General features: G+C 43.1%; 2 protein-coding genes across 3 annotated transcripts; both read left to right on the top strand.

Annotated features, from left to right (window-relative positions):
- The first annotated feature begins 4330 nt into the window (after positions 1-4330).
- Positions 4331-8119, top strand: LOC143106000 (macrophage-expressed gene 1 protein-like). Of its 2 annotated transcripts, none has more exons than XM_076270160.1 (2): positions 4331-4736; positions 5859-8119. In XM_076270160.1, the coding sequence occupies exons 1-2, from the start codon at positions 4473-4475 to the stop codon at positions 7563-7565; spliced, it is 1971 nt and encodes a 656-aa protein (XP_076126275.1). In that variant the 5' UTR covers positions 4331-4472; the 3' UTR covers positions 7566-8119. The 2 variants fall into 2 exon arrangements, with proteins under 2 accessions (XP_076126275.1, XP_076126274.1); XM_076270159.1 differs by having other exon boundaries at positions 4331-4919; positions 5859-8117.
- Positions 8120-8495: 376 nt separating this feature from the next.
- On the top strand, positions 8496-11796 carry prf1.5 (perforin 1.5). Its single transcript, XM_076270161.1, has 3 exons — positions 8496-8860; positions 9279-9830; positions 10475-11796. Exons 2-3 carry the CDS (start codon positions 9304-9306, stop codon positions 11493-11495), a joined length of 1548 nt encoding a protein of 515 aa, XP_076126276.1. The 5' UTR covers positions 8496-8860; positions 9279-9303; the 3' UTR covers positions 11496-11796.
- Positions 11797-12388: the final 592 nt, after the last annotated feature.

The following is a 12388-nucleotide window of genomic DNA, read 5'->3' as shown; positions in this document are numbered from 1 at the left end:
TTTTTGCAAAACTCTACACACAAATGGCAAAACCTCTCACCCAATCAGCAAAACATTGTAGTTCTCTTGCAAAAGCTAACACACCTTGCTTAACTCTTCACACCTTCGTAAAAATGGTGTTTTCGTATCTAACAGTAAACACAAGCCATCACAATAGTAAGCACACAATGTGCCAACAACACACTGATGGTATGAATAAAAAACACATCTGGCTTTTGCTTTCTCTGTGCACAAGGTAGACTATGTCAGTTTGAGGTCATACTTTTGTCATAGTTCTGTAAACATACAGGGATCCAAACTTCAAGTATTAGTGTTTATTTACACACATCAAAACAAACACAAGTGTGTTTTTCCAAGTCAAAACACAAAATAGCATTTCACTGAGACAAAACAAATCAGTCTACATTGGGTCGTCTCTCTCAAAATTCTGTCTACATCACATGCAATGTCCTAGTCCAAGGCACCGGGAAAAATATATTCTGGAATGACGTATCCAGGCCTGACATGACAATATCCCCACATGTAGACTGTTTTTTTGTCTGTAAAAGGGCTATTTCTTTCTCTTCTCACTCTTCCTGCTCACTCCATTGTAGGGGAGACCGGGGCTGGTTGTCTCACGGGTTGGTTGTCACATTGCTTATTCCAGGCACACTAGGTGATGCTGTGGTAAAATTTTGATATCAAAATGTTACCCTTTGATAGCTTACTCATTTGCACTAGGAATTTTGCTGAGCAGACACACAGCATTGAGGTGAGGAGACAATTTTTAAATTTCATGGGTCAGAGTAAATTTTCATGTTGGTGTTGTTTTTGTATTGAGAGCTTGTAGGATATTAGTAGTTCAAAAACAAAACACTCATTAAAAAGCCAAAGGTAGTAGCTTTATTTTGAGTCATATTTAGCTATCAAGTTAAAGCCATGTGGCAGCTAGGTTAACATCTTTGTCAAGAGGTCAGTTGGGGATGGTTGTCACATAGCTCGTGGGGTTGGTTGTCACATGTGTTTGTTGTCACTGAGACACAGTTGTCACTGTGTTTGCAACTTTGTTTGCAACTTACATGATAATAAAGAGGTTTTAGCACGGAAAATGATTTCATTTCATTTCTCAACACAGTAGACAATTCAAGTAACTGATCACCTCCTTTAATCCCATTGTTTAAACATAAGGGGCATTGATGACAACTATCATAGGGGTGGTATTCATATTAAAACTTATTTGCAGTTTCTAGCTTAAAAAACTAAAAAGTTACACATCATTTTTTAAGATCCCATTTTATCACTGAAATCCCATTGAAACTCTATAGGGACAACCAACCCCATACCCTGTGACAACCAACCCCATGATGGGGTTGATTGTCACATTGTGTCAGAGTGTCTTTGATGGTTAATTGCTTCCTGTTACAATACATTCTAAAAGTAAAAATTATACACATTTAAAGCCAAGACCCCAAGCTTTCATTTCATGTAGGAATTACTGCTGAAAGAGTTTTTGAAGATGAGCAATTCATGCATGAGTAAAAATTGTGACAACCAACCCCGGTCTCCCCTACCCATTGTACATTACCTGTGGCTTATTTATAGTGCTTGGGCTGATTGCAAAGTAAACTAATTATCTAAAACAGTTTTCACATGAGAAAGTGTGCCAGAGAGTTGGCAAAATAGTGTAAACTAGATGTACCGCATATCGGTACAAAATATGACCGCCGCTCAGTCCTGTACATCCGTTCCGCGAAAATAAATCACACTTCAATTTGTCTCCATATTTTACTCCATCCCCCACTCTTGAAACTTTTGTGTATGCTTGTTTGGCATGCCTGAGTGTGTGTGTGCGGCTGCACAGAGAGTAGCCTACTGGTGCTGAAAAGGTGAATAGATTGTAGAATAGCCAAAGAAGATGTAGCATTGTTATAAAACCTTTAACATCTCTAAACAATCACAAGTAGGGCAGTTCATCACAGTTCATCCATTGCAACTGGATTGATGAAAGGTCACCACACCTGTAGGCTACATTGTATTTGGGAAAAGCAAAAGGTATCAGCATAATGTTATTTATTTATTTATAAACAAAAACATCTCTGTCAGTTCCATGCCGTTTTCAACAGCTATCAAAAACAAAGGTCATTTTTGGATGGATGGATTTTTTGTGAATGTTTCTTCTTCTACATAAGATTTTAGTCATCTTTAGTTCATCTATACTTTATTGTCAATGCACAAATTAAGTAACAGTAGTCTGAAACGTTATTGTTAACGCACAAATTAAGTAACAGTAGTCTGAAACGAAATGCTGTTTTACATCTAGTGGTGCAAATAACTGACATGTCCAAATGGGCCTTGATGAAATGCGTCGCTAGACTGTTCATAGGCCTACACATTTTAACGGGCCAAAGTTGAAGAGCTGTTGTCCGTTATTGTTCGTGCAAATATAGGCTGATTCATGTTCCTTTGCATTGTGTAACTGAGGTCCATGCTAGTTTGGCTTTCACCAGACCAACCTCAATCTTTTAAGAAATCAAAAAATAAATAGCGGGCCTGTAGGAAGAATATCCCGCTTGCAAGTTCAGTGTATCGTACCCGGCGACCGAAGCGGTTTCAGTTTCCATCCTGCATCCACAGCACAGAGGGAGGCTAACGAAACGCTAGCGATTGTTGCAAACGTGTGTATAATGGCAGAGCCTGCGAAGAAGCAGAGAAAACCCTTGACGGAAGATGCAAAGAAAAAGAAAAGAGCTTCAGACCGAGCGACGGGGAGTTTCGTAGAGAAAAAGCATCAGGCTTGCCTGGTGTCCCTTTAACTTCCAACAAAATTACGTCTCACTGCAACGATGCGCCATCTAGTGGACAAACGACTACTTATCGCCAATACTGGAAATGCAGCCATGATGATGATGATGAATATATATTTTGGCTTTCTTTTAATCCTATTGAATTTGTAATTATGTGTGCATGTGTGTGTGCATGTGTATATGTGTGCACCGCCATCTACAGGCCAATGAGTGTACAGTCACTAAATGTACACATAATCTATTTTTTTTAAGACCCCCCCATGGATGAAATTCTACGAAACTTGGCATACCCCCAGAGAATGCCAGGTCAATCATACAAATAAAATTTGGTGCAGTTCTGAACATCTTAACTGAAGATAGGGGCGATTAAAGCAGAATAATATTGCATTTTCATTTTTTACCGGGGGGGGTGGCAATCACAAATGAGTGATTATGGGCCAGATTGATGTGGGCCCTTGAGACCAACATACCATAAAAGATTCTTCATCCTCGGTGCCACGGTTCAGGTAGTTATTTAGGAAAAACTGCTTTTTTTGCGGTTCGGGGGGCCCAGCACAGGGGGGGAGTGGACCCCGGGGACAAAACAAAATTTTTCCGTAAAAGTCTAGTGGGGCTACATACACACCAAATTTCATGTGTCCCGGTGGTTCGGTGTCCCAGGTATCGTTGACCAAAAATTCAGGAAGTAGATGACGGGGGAAAAAAAAAAAAAAAAACCTTTGACAATCCCTTTATGACTGCTTCGCTAGCGGCGGTCATAATAATAGCCATTGTGCCTACAGTTGTGCAAAGTGTGTGTTACAAAATTGCAAACTGAGTGCAAAGCAGTGTTTGTGCTTTTAGTTTTGCGAACTCAGTGAGTGGTTTTGCCATTTGTGTGTAAAGTTTTGCAAAAAAAGCCATAGTTACAAAAAATGTGTTTAAGCATTCAGAAAAAACTGTAAATGATTTATTACTATTATTAATATTTGGATGTAGCAATATGACTTTAAATGAACTGTTCATTTTTTATATTAATATTTATTGTTATTGTTGTTTGTTGCTTTGAACAAAAGCATCTGCCAAGAACCATGTCCATAACCATATCTGACATAGGCATTCCATGAGTCAACAAGAGTGGTGATATCTCAGGACATCCCCACTTGAGCATTTTGCAGCTAGTAATCACATATTGCACTGAATTATCCAACTCAAACATTCTATTCATTCAAGTGACAGAGCAACAACTTCATAACATATACATATTTGAATGAGAAAAAAGAGTAAATAAAGAGGATGAATGAGTATGAAGAGTATGAATGATGAGACGTAAAGACAAGTAAGTAGGCTAGTAGGTAATAGGAAATTACTGTGTGCACAAGCACATCCTCTCACTGAACCTGCTCCTCGAGTGGTGTTGCATTGCTTGGCAACTTAAGCCACTGAGGATTCAAATTTACATGAGCCAGCCAGGTATTCTCAATGGCACACTACATAGCCCAAACAGCTTTCTCATTTTGCGAAAACGAAACTTGGTTGTCAACAGGAAGCTGTATGAAGCCACACTGTGAATGCCATCCTGAGACAACACAAACACAGGCTGTCAGGGTTGATGTAATAGTCCCTCAACAAGCAGCTACCACAGTCTGACCTTAAAAAGAAAAAAAAACCCTTTTCATCTTGTCCTCACCGTAGCTCAATCTGACAGACATGGATCTCTCCTTAGGACGTGTTCTTGTGCTTTGTGTCTTGGGTCACTGTCTTTGTCAGCCTCTCCCTCGGCCAAGCAACGGGCTGCTAGAGTGTCGAAAAACTGTGAACTCACCAGCCCTGGGAGTGTTGCCCGGTGGAGGCTGGGACAACCTACGGAACCTGGACATGGGGCGAGTCATGAACATCAGTTACAGGCACTGTCACACCACTGAGGACGGGGTGTACCTCATCCCGGACGAGGTGTTTGTCATCCCCCAGAAGGTGAGTGGTGTGGAGACTAACTCTGAGATCGTCTCTTCATGGCAGAAGCAGCACAGCTCCACCGCTCTCTCCATCAATGCAGAGGCATCTTTCCTTTCTGTGCTGAATGCAAAGTTCTCCAGAGACAACCAGCGCATGAAAATCCATCAAGTCATGGAAAGTTCGGTCACTGCTCGTATACAAGTGAGTATGAACTTACTGAATACATGAATGGGAGTGGGAATGCTTCGAGACTAAAATGGACACAAAATGGTTAAAATGTACTAACAGTGTATAAATGTTATAAGAACTATGTCAAACTATTTACCGTGTAGGCCCCCTCTTACCTTGGCAATAGTATGTTTTTCTCAGTCACTTTGGTGCATTTTTCAGATCAGATTCGGAATTCTCAAAACTGCTTGTTCAAACTCCATATCATCTTATCACTTGTGCACATCATTAAAGCAATTTCTCCCAGTCTTGAACAAACAGCAATGCTACATCTATGGAGAATCTACATCCATGCAACTGATTGTATACAAATGTCTGTTGCTAATGCACTATACTGGTTCCATGCTGAATTAGTCCTACCCATAAAATAGAAAAGGCCTTGTCTCATCATTTGAGTCATTGTGTTGAACTAGTTCTTCTAACTAGTTGTCAGAAGGGGGGTTTTCTATGTTTTACTGTAAATTTGTAATTTTTCCTTTGAACAATGCTGTAAAAGCCTTTGTTTTCTTATACTGTAACAATGGCTGTCAACAAATTACAGTACAAACATGCAGTCAATCCCCATCACATAATGTGTCACTTTGTAGTTTTACTGCAAAATAGATATGCCACACAGGAAATAGTACTGCCTTTTATAGTTTTTCATTTAAACATACTGACATAGTAAAGTATTGATCTTCTTTATAAACAATGGTGTCAAATACTTGCTTTTGAGCCATAAACTAAGCTTTTGCAGGAAATCCACTATGTAGAATTGTTTTAAAAAATGCACTAACTGTTGTGCAAGCGTTAACGATTCGATGATTCGAGAATTGCACCAAAGTGATTCTAATGGATTCATTATAGTCCACTTTCAACAGTTTTTACCATTCACTTCAACAACTTCTACTTCTACGTCTTTTTCCTCTGTAGGTGCGCAATCACCTCTACACAGTCAAGGCTTACCCTAACTTTGCTTTGGACTCTCGCTTTGCCTGCCAGGCAGAGGAAATCGCAGATGCAGTAGTAAACAACCAAACCCGCCAAGCCATTTACCTGTCAGAGAGGCTGGTGCTGAGCTACGGCTCTCATGTCATAACAACCGTTGAAGCTGGTGCTTCGCTGGTGCATGAGGACTACCTAAGAGCCTCTTATGTTTCCACCAGCGACACAGAGAAGTCAACAGTGTCTGCATTAGCTGGCGCAAGCTTTTTCAGCAAACTTAATATTGATGGCAAATCCACAGGAGAGACTGCAGAAGCACGCATGTATGAGGGAAACATCACATATTCTTTCACCCAGGGCCATGGTGGGGCTTTGTTCTACCCGGGCATTACGCTGCAAAAATGGCAGGAAAGCACCCTTAACAATCTGGTGGCTATCGACCGGGCCGGGATGCCGCTGCACTTCTTTCTAAACAGAGCAGCATTTCCTCATCTCCCAGAACCAACCGTGTTTAAGATGGCAACGTTAGTGCGTCAGGCTGCCGAGCGCTATTACAAAATCAACAGCCGTCCAGGATGTGTCAAGCCAGACTCAAAGAATTTCAACTTCCAGGCCAATATAGACGATGGTTCTTGTGATGGCTTGGCAACCAATCTCAGTTTTGGAGGGGTTTACCAGCAGTGCTCTAAGCTCACACCAGATGCAGATCCGATATGTAACGACCATGCACAGGCAAATCCAGACACTGGAGATTACTCATGTCGAGAGTCATTCAGGTCCATTCTGTTGCAGTCAGAGGTGCAAGAGCAGGGTTACACTGAGTATGAATGCCATAAAGAAAGTGTCCGATGTTGGGTTATTTCCACATGTTCTAAGACAGTTTGTGGAAATAGCTATCATGTCAGACGTGCTCGCATTGACACTTTCTGGTGTTCCACTGTTAAAGACACCGTGGAGCTTTCAGGATACCTCTTTGGGGGGCTATATAGCCTTTCCAGGCGGAACCCATTAACGAAATCCATGAGTTGTCCTCCAAATTTCTTCCCCCGGAAATTGTTGGCGAGTGGGCTGATGGTATGTCTAAGTAATGACTATGAAGGAGGCAGTCAATACTCTGTGCCTTTTGGAGGATTTTTCAGCTGCAAATCTGGCAACCCTCTGGCTGGCGGTCTCCAGCGCTGCCCCCCACAGTTCAGCCAGCATCTTGCGGCCATCAGTGATGGATGCCAGGTTCTCTACTGCGTGCAGTCGGACGTTTTCACAGCAGAAAAACTGCTGCCCATCAATTTACCTCCCTTCACAAGGCCTCCTCTGGTCAACATGATTGCCACCAACACTGTGGCTGTGATGACAGAGGGAGGCATGTCCTGGGTCAGAATGGGAGAGACGAGGACATGGAGACTGGCCAAGCCTGAGGACATCAGAAGGCTCTCAGAGGAGCTGGACCCATCTGCAAAGGTGCCCCCCTCCAGGTTGTCCACGAACATATTAGGGTGGCAGATATTCGGGGTCACTATGGCTTGCATCGTGCTCGCCTTGATACTTATAGGAATAGTGCTGCTGGCGAGGAGAAGAAACAAACAACGAAGGACGCCTGAATTACCGGAGAGCAGAGAGTGTCAACAATTTATCAACGATGGTCAGATTAGTGATGGTGGGGAAGATGACGCAGAGGTCTTCTCAGTGAGACTGTGAGGAGAGAGGGACAAAAGGGAGGAAACAGCAGAGCAGGGTGTTAGGGATGCACGCATTGTTAACAGAGCTGGTAGCGTGTGGCTGGGGATTGTGAGTGGTTTTGTTTGCAGACATGTGCTTCCTGTGCTAAGTTTCAGCTGTTTTTTTACTTTTTTTATTCTGCTTGCATGCTCAAATCAGATTTCCTCTCCTCTCACTGAGGTTGCATGAATTGCTGCGCAGTATACTCACAAATGACACGGTTGACCTATATTGTAAGCCTCCTATTGTCATGATTTGATTTTGCATGTAACAAAATGATGTTGTTATATGAATGATGTACATACAGTATTTTCAAATTCTGTAGACATTCAAAGTGCTTTCTTTAATGCCATTTTAACGGAGAGGTTGAGTTTGGGGCAGGGGTGGGTGGTGGGAAGGTGGAGTTGTTCATTTTGAATAGCCTTGTATGACCTGGGAGGAAAATACCATTATGGTTACTGTATATTTATATTAAGCAGCAGTGGCTGCACTTTTCCAGGGAACTGTTTTAGCATGGTTTGTATCTGTAAGTACACAAAAACGTTCTAAAATAAAATATCAATTCAACCATTGTCTTTGGGTAAAAATACTTTGACTTAAATATGTGACTACGGTAGTTTTGAACCAACACTGATACACTGACACTGAAATATTGAGGAATGAGATGCATTTTCAAAAACATTTTCTTGCATGAAGCTGCAATATATCTACTGTCTGTTTGAACCCTCTTCCACAAATCTGCCTATGATCCTCCACTCATTTGCAGACAGATGGGATTAAAGGATATATAGACAATGATGTTTTTTTCTCTCCTCTCTCTCGGCTTAGTCATATTCGGTTAAATACACACCCACATGTGCACACACACACACACACACACACACACACTCTTGTGGCCTCATGAGAACCTCCCCCACAGCACAGCTGGAGCTGAGGCAGCCGTCCGGCCCCGGCTCTCATCAAAACAAAACAGTTTGCCTGATGAACACAGTCTGACCGCAGGGACAGGGGGCCTGGCAGAGGGAAACTCCCTGCCCTTCCTCAAACACAAGAGACACTGCAGCTCAAAGAGGAGCTTTTCAGAACGGCAAGGCACTCATGAGCAAGACACAGAGAATCTGGGATTTCGAGAAGGAAGGAAATAAATGTTGGACCAATCCAAAGCTATAATTGTCTTCTTGGAAACTTGGCCTTGGGGGAGTTGCTTTGTGTGAGAGACATAACTGCTCCCATCAACTGGAAATCTGAGGAACTCAGAAGTGGCTGGTTCTATGGTAGGCCTACGATATTCCACAAGTGTAGCCTACTTTTTAGCTTTCTGGTAGGCCTATTATGTTCATAGTCTGCATTTTTTCTGCAAAAAAATGTGTTAAATATACTCTGCTGCCCTGGTTTTAAATGACCTATATAGTGCTTTTTCTTCTACAATCAAGACAGCACTACTGAATAGGGTAGCCTAGGCGGGCATGTTGTGTACATTTTGTTCTTATAAACCTACTTTAAAAAAAAATAGATTCAGTATATTGTCTAACGGGACAGAGTTTTCCTGGAGTTGACAGCAATGTCTTATGGTAATTAAGGTCCAGAAAACAGTTGCAAAAGGAACTAAGAAAGAAACTGCAAAACTGCCCAAATGTACCATGTGACGAGCTAATATCATCTATTTTTTTTTTCATCCTTCTTGTGTTTTAGTTGTGACACGTGCTCGGTTGGAAAAATGGCCAGACTGAAGTTGTATGTGGTCAAGCTGATATTCCCTCTTCTTTCACTTCTGGGAAGCACCGCTGCCTGCCGGAGTGGTACCCCAGCAGAGTGCGAGAAGGTGCCGTTTGTGCCCGGTTACAACCTTGCAGGAGAGGGCTTTGATGTGGTTAAAATGCGTCGCAAAGGCGCCTACTTGATCAACGTTAAAACGCACCTTAACGACAATGGCACCTGCACGCTGTGTGAGAACCGCTTTCAGGGTGGGCAGGTGCAGAAGCTACCCGCCATGGTCCTGGACTGGAGACCCTTCAGCCGGTGCAGCAAGCAGCTGTCCAGTGCGCTTCATCACACAGTCGACTCCCTTGTCAAGAGCTCCACTGCGCTTATCAACAACAACTGGGGCATTGACCTGAACCTGGACACCTATGGCAAGGTGCTTCTGGGAGGGAGCCGTTCAGACATCGCTAAGTTCGCAAGAACTCAGTACAATGTGGACAAAGCTACCTTTGCACTACATGAAATCACATGCACATACTACAGGTAAGATCCTACACACCGTGTGTGTTTACAAGAAGGGCCTAGTAGCTTATCAGCGGATGTGCTATAACAGCTAATGCACGTCAGAACTTAAGTGTTTGTGACTACAAAGAAAAGCCTGCGTACTCAGTTGATTATTTGGAATTAGAATTCATTTTAATTAGGCTCCTATTCATAGGCCTACATGAAATAAAAACACACTACATACAAATTAAACAACAAATAAATAATAACACAGAGCATACAATATTCCAGATTTCATTTTCAATTTCCAGCTGATGGCATACATGTAGTAACAATGGTTTTATTACTGGTCTTCACCATATTCAAAGAGGTTCTTATCTCACTCTGAACACAGGGCTTCAAGTATCCTGGTTGAGTGGGATTGCAGTTCACAATAGCAGGTCTCCAATAGAACATCAAACCCTTTCTCACACTGTGTCTGAAAAGCACTGATAAGCTGTGACAAGAAAGAGTTTACAACTGTTGTTTTGCTCAATAGTCATCCCACTTTGTTTGGGCTACCAGGATAAATAGTATCAAAACAAAGCATGACACCATTGTATTAGAGCCATGTTTATTTGGTTTAGGGGAGTGAGCTGATCTATGGTTATCATTCATAAATCCTCTTTATTGTCTTTTTACAGTTACAGGGTGACTGATCACCCAGAGCTCAGCAGCGAGTTCAGCAAGCACCTTAAGCGACTGCCAAAGCAGTATGACGACCAGAGCAAAGCAGTGTACCGCAGGACCATCGACACGTATGGCACCCACTACATCCGCCACGTGCACCTGGGTGGCCGCGTGCGAAGGGTAACGGCCTTCCGGACGTGCCTGGCGACGCTGAAGGGCTTCTCCGAGACCGAGATCAAGAACTGCCTGAACGTGGAGCTCAAGTTAGCACTCGGCTTCCTCCCCGCCAACGCCTCACTCTCCAACAAGTGCGTGGACATCCTGAAGGACAACATGAGTATGGGCTTCTACCAGGGCTTCATGACCCACAAGATCGAGGTGCTGGGCGGGGAGAAGTACTTCCCGGACGTCCTGTTCCAGGAGAGCCCCAGCAAGGCCTACAGTAGCTGGATGAGCAGTTTGCAGGAGAACCCGGATGTGGTCTCCTACGCCATCTACCCCTTGCACCACCTGGTCGATGATCCGAACATCAGGGGCAATCTCAAGAGTGCCGTTTCTGAGTACATAGAGGAGAACATGGCTCCTGCGGACCAGAAGAATGCCCAGTGCTCCCCCTCCGAAAATCTGGACCACAACTGCTGCCCCTTGAGGACCGCCAGGGGCAAACTCCTGGTGGAGATCCAGAGAGCGGCGGGGTTAAAGGCTGACACGTTTACCAAGACTGACGCTTTCGTCAAGATCTGGTACAATGATAAGTATCGCGAGACCGACATTGTCGAGAACGACAACAACCCGTCGTGGAACGTCACCTACAACTTCGGCTCCATCGAGGTGGGCCACCAGCTGATTGTGGAGGTGTGGGACAGTGATGTGCTGTACAACGACATGCCTGGGCGCTGCGTCCTGATTCCAGAACGTGGGGTCCACACACATGGCTGCAAACTGAACAAAGGGGTGCTATACTTCTCTTATGCGGTCCTTTGCGATGCTCACCTGACAGGTTACAGGTGTGAGAGGTATTCTCCCAAACGGTAATAACCTCTCGGTCAACTGTCAGTGACTGTGTGAAGTCTTAGTAACTGCTGTAACTGTGACCACAGTTTAGAACATTTTTCCTAATTTTGTTTTTCTGTATTTTAAAATGGTAATTTTTTTTTTTTTTGGGGGGGGGGGGGGGTGTGATATGTTGACTCACCCACAAAAGCACCATGTTGCTGCAGCAGAATCTTTGTGATATTTTTACAGAACAAGTAAATGTTTGGATTGGTTTAATTTCCTGGGTTTCAAATCTTAAATAAGAAGTTCAAATAAATGATTCTGTACTTTTCGAAAGACACCACTATTCAGTTTCTTATTTATGATCACTGATGGCAAACATTATGGGTTAAGACTGAAAAAAAAAACCTCAGGCCCCATGAACAGTTCCAGTCATGTGCCTGGAAGAAGCGTGTGGGGGAATACAACCCAGTAACTACCGCTGTGACTATTTTGAGAAATGCTTATGTAAGCAAAACTAGTTTGCAGCGGGCTGCATACTCCATACCTCACATGCTATCCCAGAAATTCAGCTCCTGCACTCCTAGTGTCTGAGGTTAAAGGCCTAAGTTTACTGAGAAACTTCTGAATCTACAGTGCGCATCAGACACTAACCCTGGCTGTATAGTTTAATGGGTTGATTACAAATCACAGTACACAATCACAAGTCTGCCAAGTGACAGTGAGGAGGTCAGATGCATCAGTGAAAAGACCTGCCTGATTTTCTGCCTTACATGTTGGTTGGTATACGTCTTTTATATTGAATAGGTCTATTCAGCATATTATAATGGGCATGAGTATTGTGTTTTGTCACAATTTCAGTGATGGGGCCAATCATGTGAATTTTAGTTATCCCCATCCGCATAAATCAGTTTAATGCGGGTCAGTCTCCT

Source organism: Alosa pseudoharengus, unplaced genomic scaffold, assembly GCF_046254945.1.
Source record: "Alosa pseudoharengus isolate Yale_2024_CS ecotype anadromous, Long Island Sound unplaced genomic scaffold, YU_APseudo_1.1 YU_APseudo_1.1_scf_6, whole genome shotgun sequence".
NCBI lineage: Eukaryota > Metazoa > Chordata > Actinopteri > Clupeiformes > Clupeidae > Alosa > Alosa pseudoharengus.
Note: the sequence above shows the minus strand (reverse complement) of the source record. Positions and strands in the feature narration are given on the sequence as shown.

Coding starts and splice junctions, on each gene's coding strand:
- LOC143106000 (XM_076270159.1), top strand. CDS start 4,473: ATGGATCTCTCCTTAGGACGTGTTCTTGTGCTTTGTGTCTTGGGTCAC. Junction 4,920..5,858: donor CGGTCACTGCTCGTATACAA/GTGAGTATGAAC, acceptor TTTCCTCTGTAG/GTGCGCAATCACCTCTACAC.
- prf1.5 (XM_076270161.1), top strand. CDS start 9,304: ATGGCCAGACTGAAGTTGTATGTGGTCAAGCTGATATTCCCTCTTCTT. Junction 9,831..10,474: donor ATCACATGCACATACTACAG/GTAAGATCCTAC, acceptor GTCTTTTTACAG/TTACAGGGTGACTGATCACC.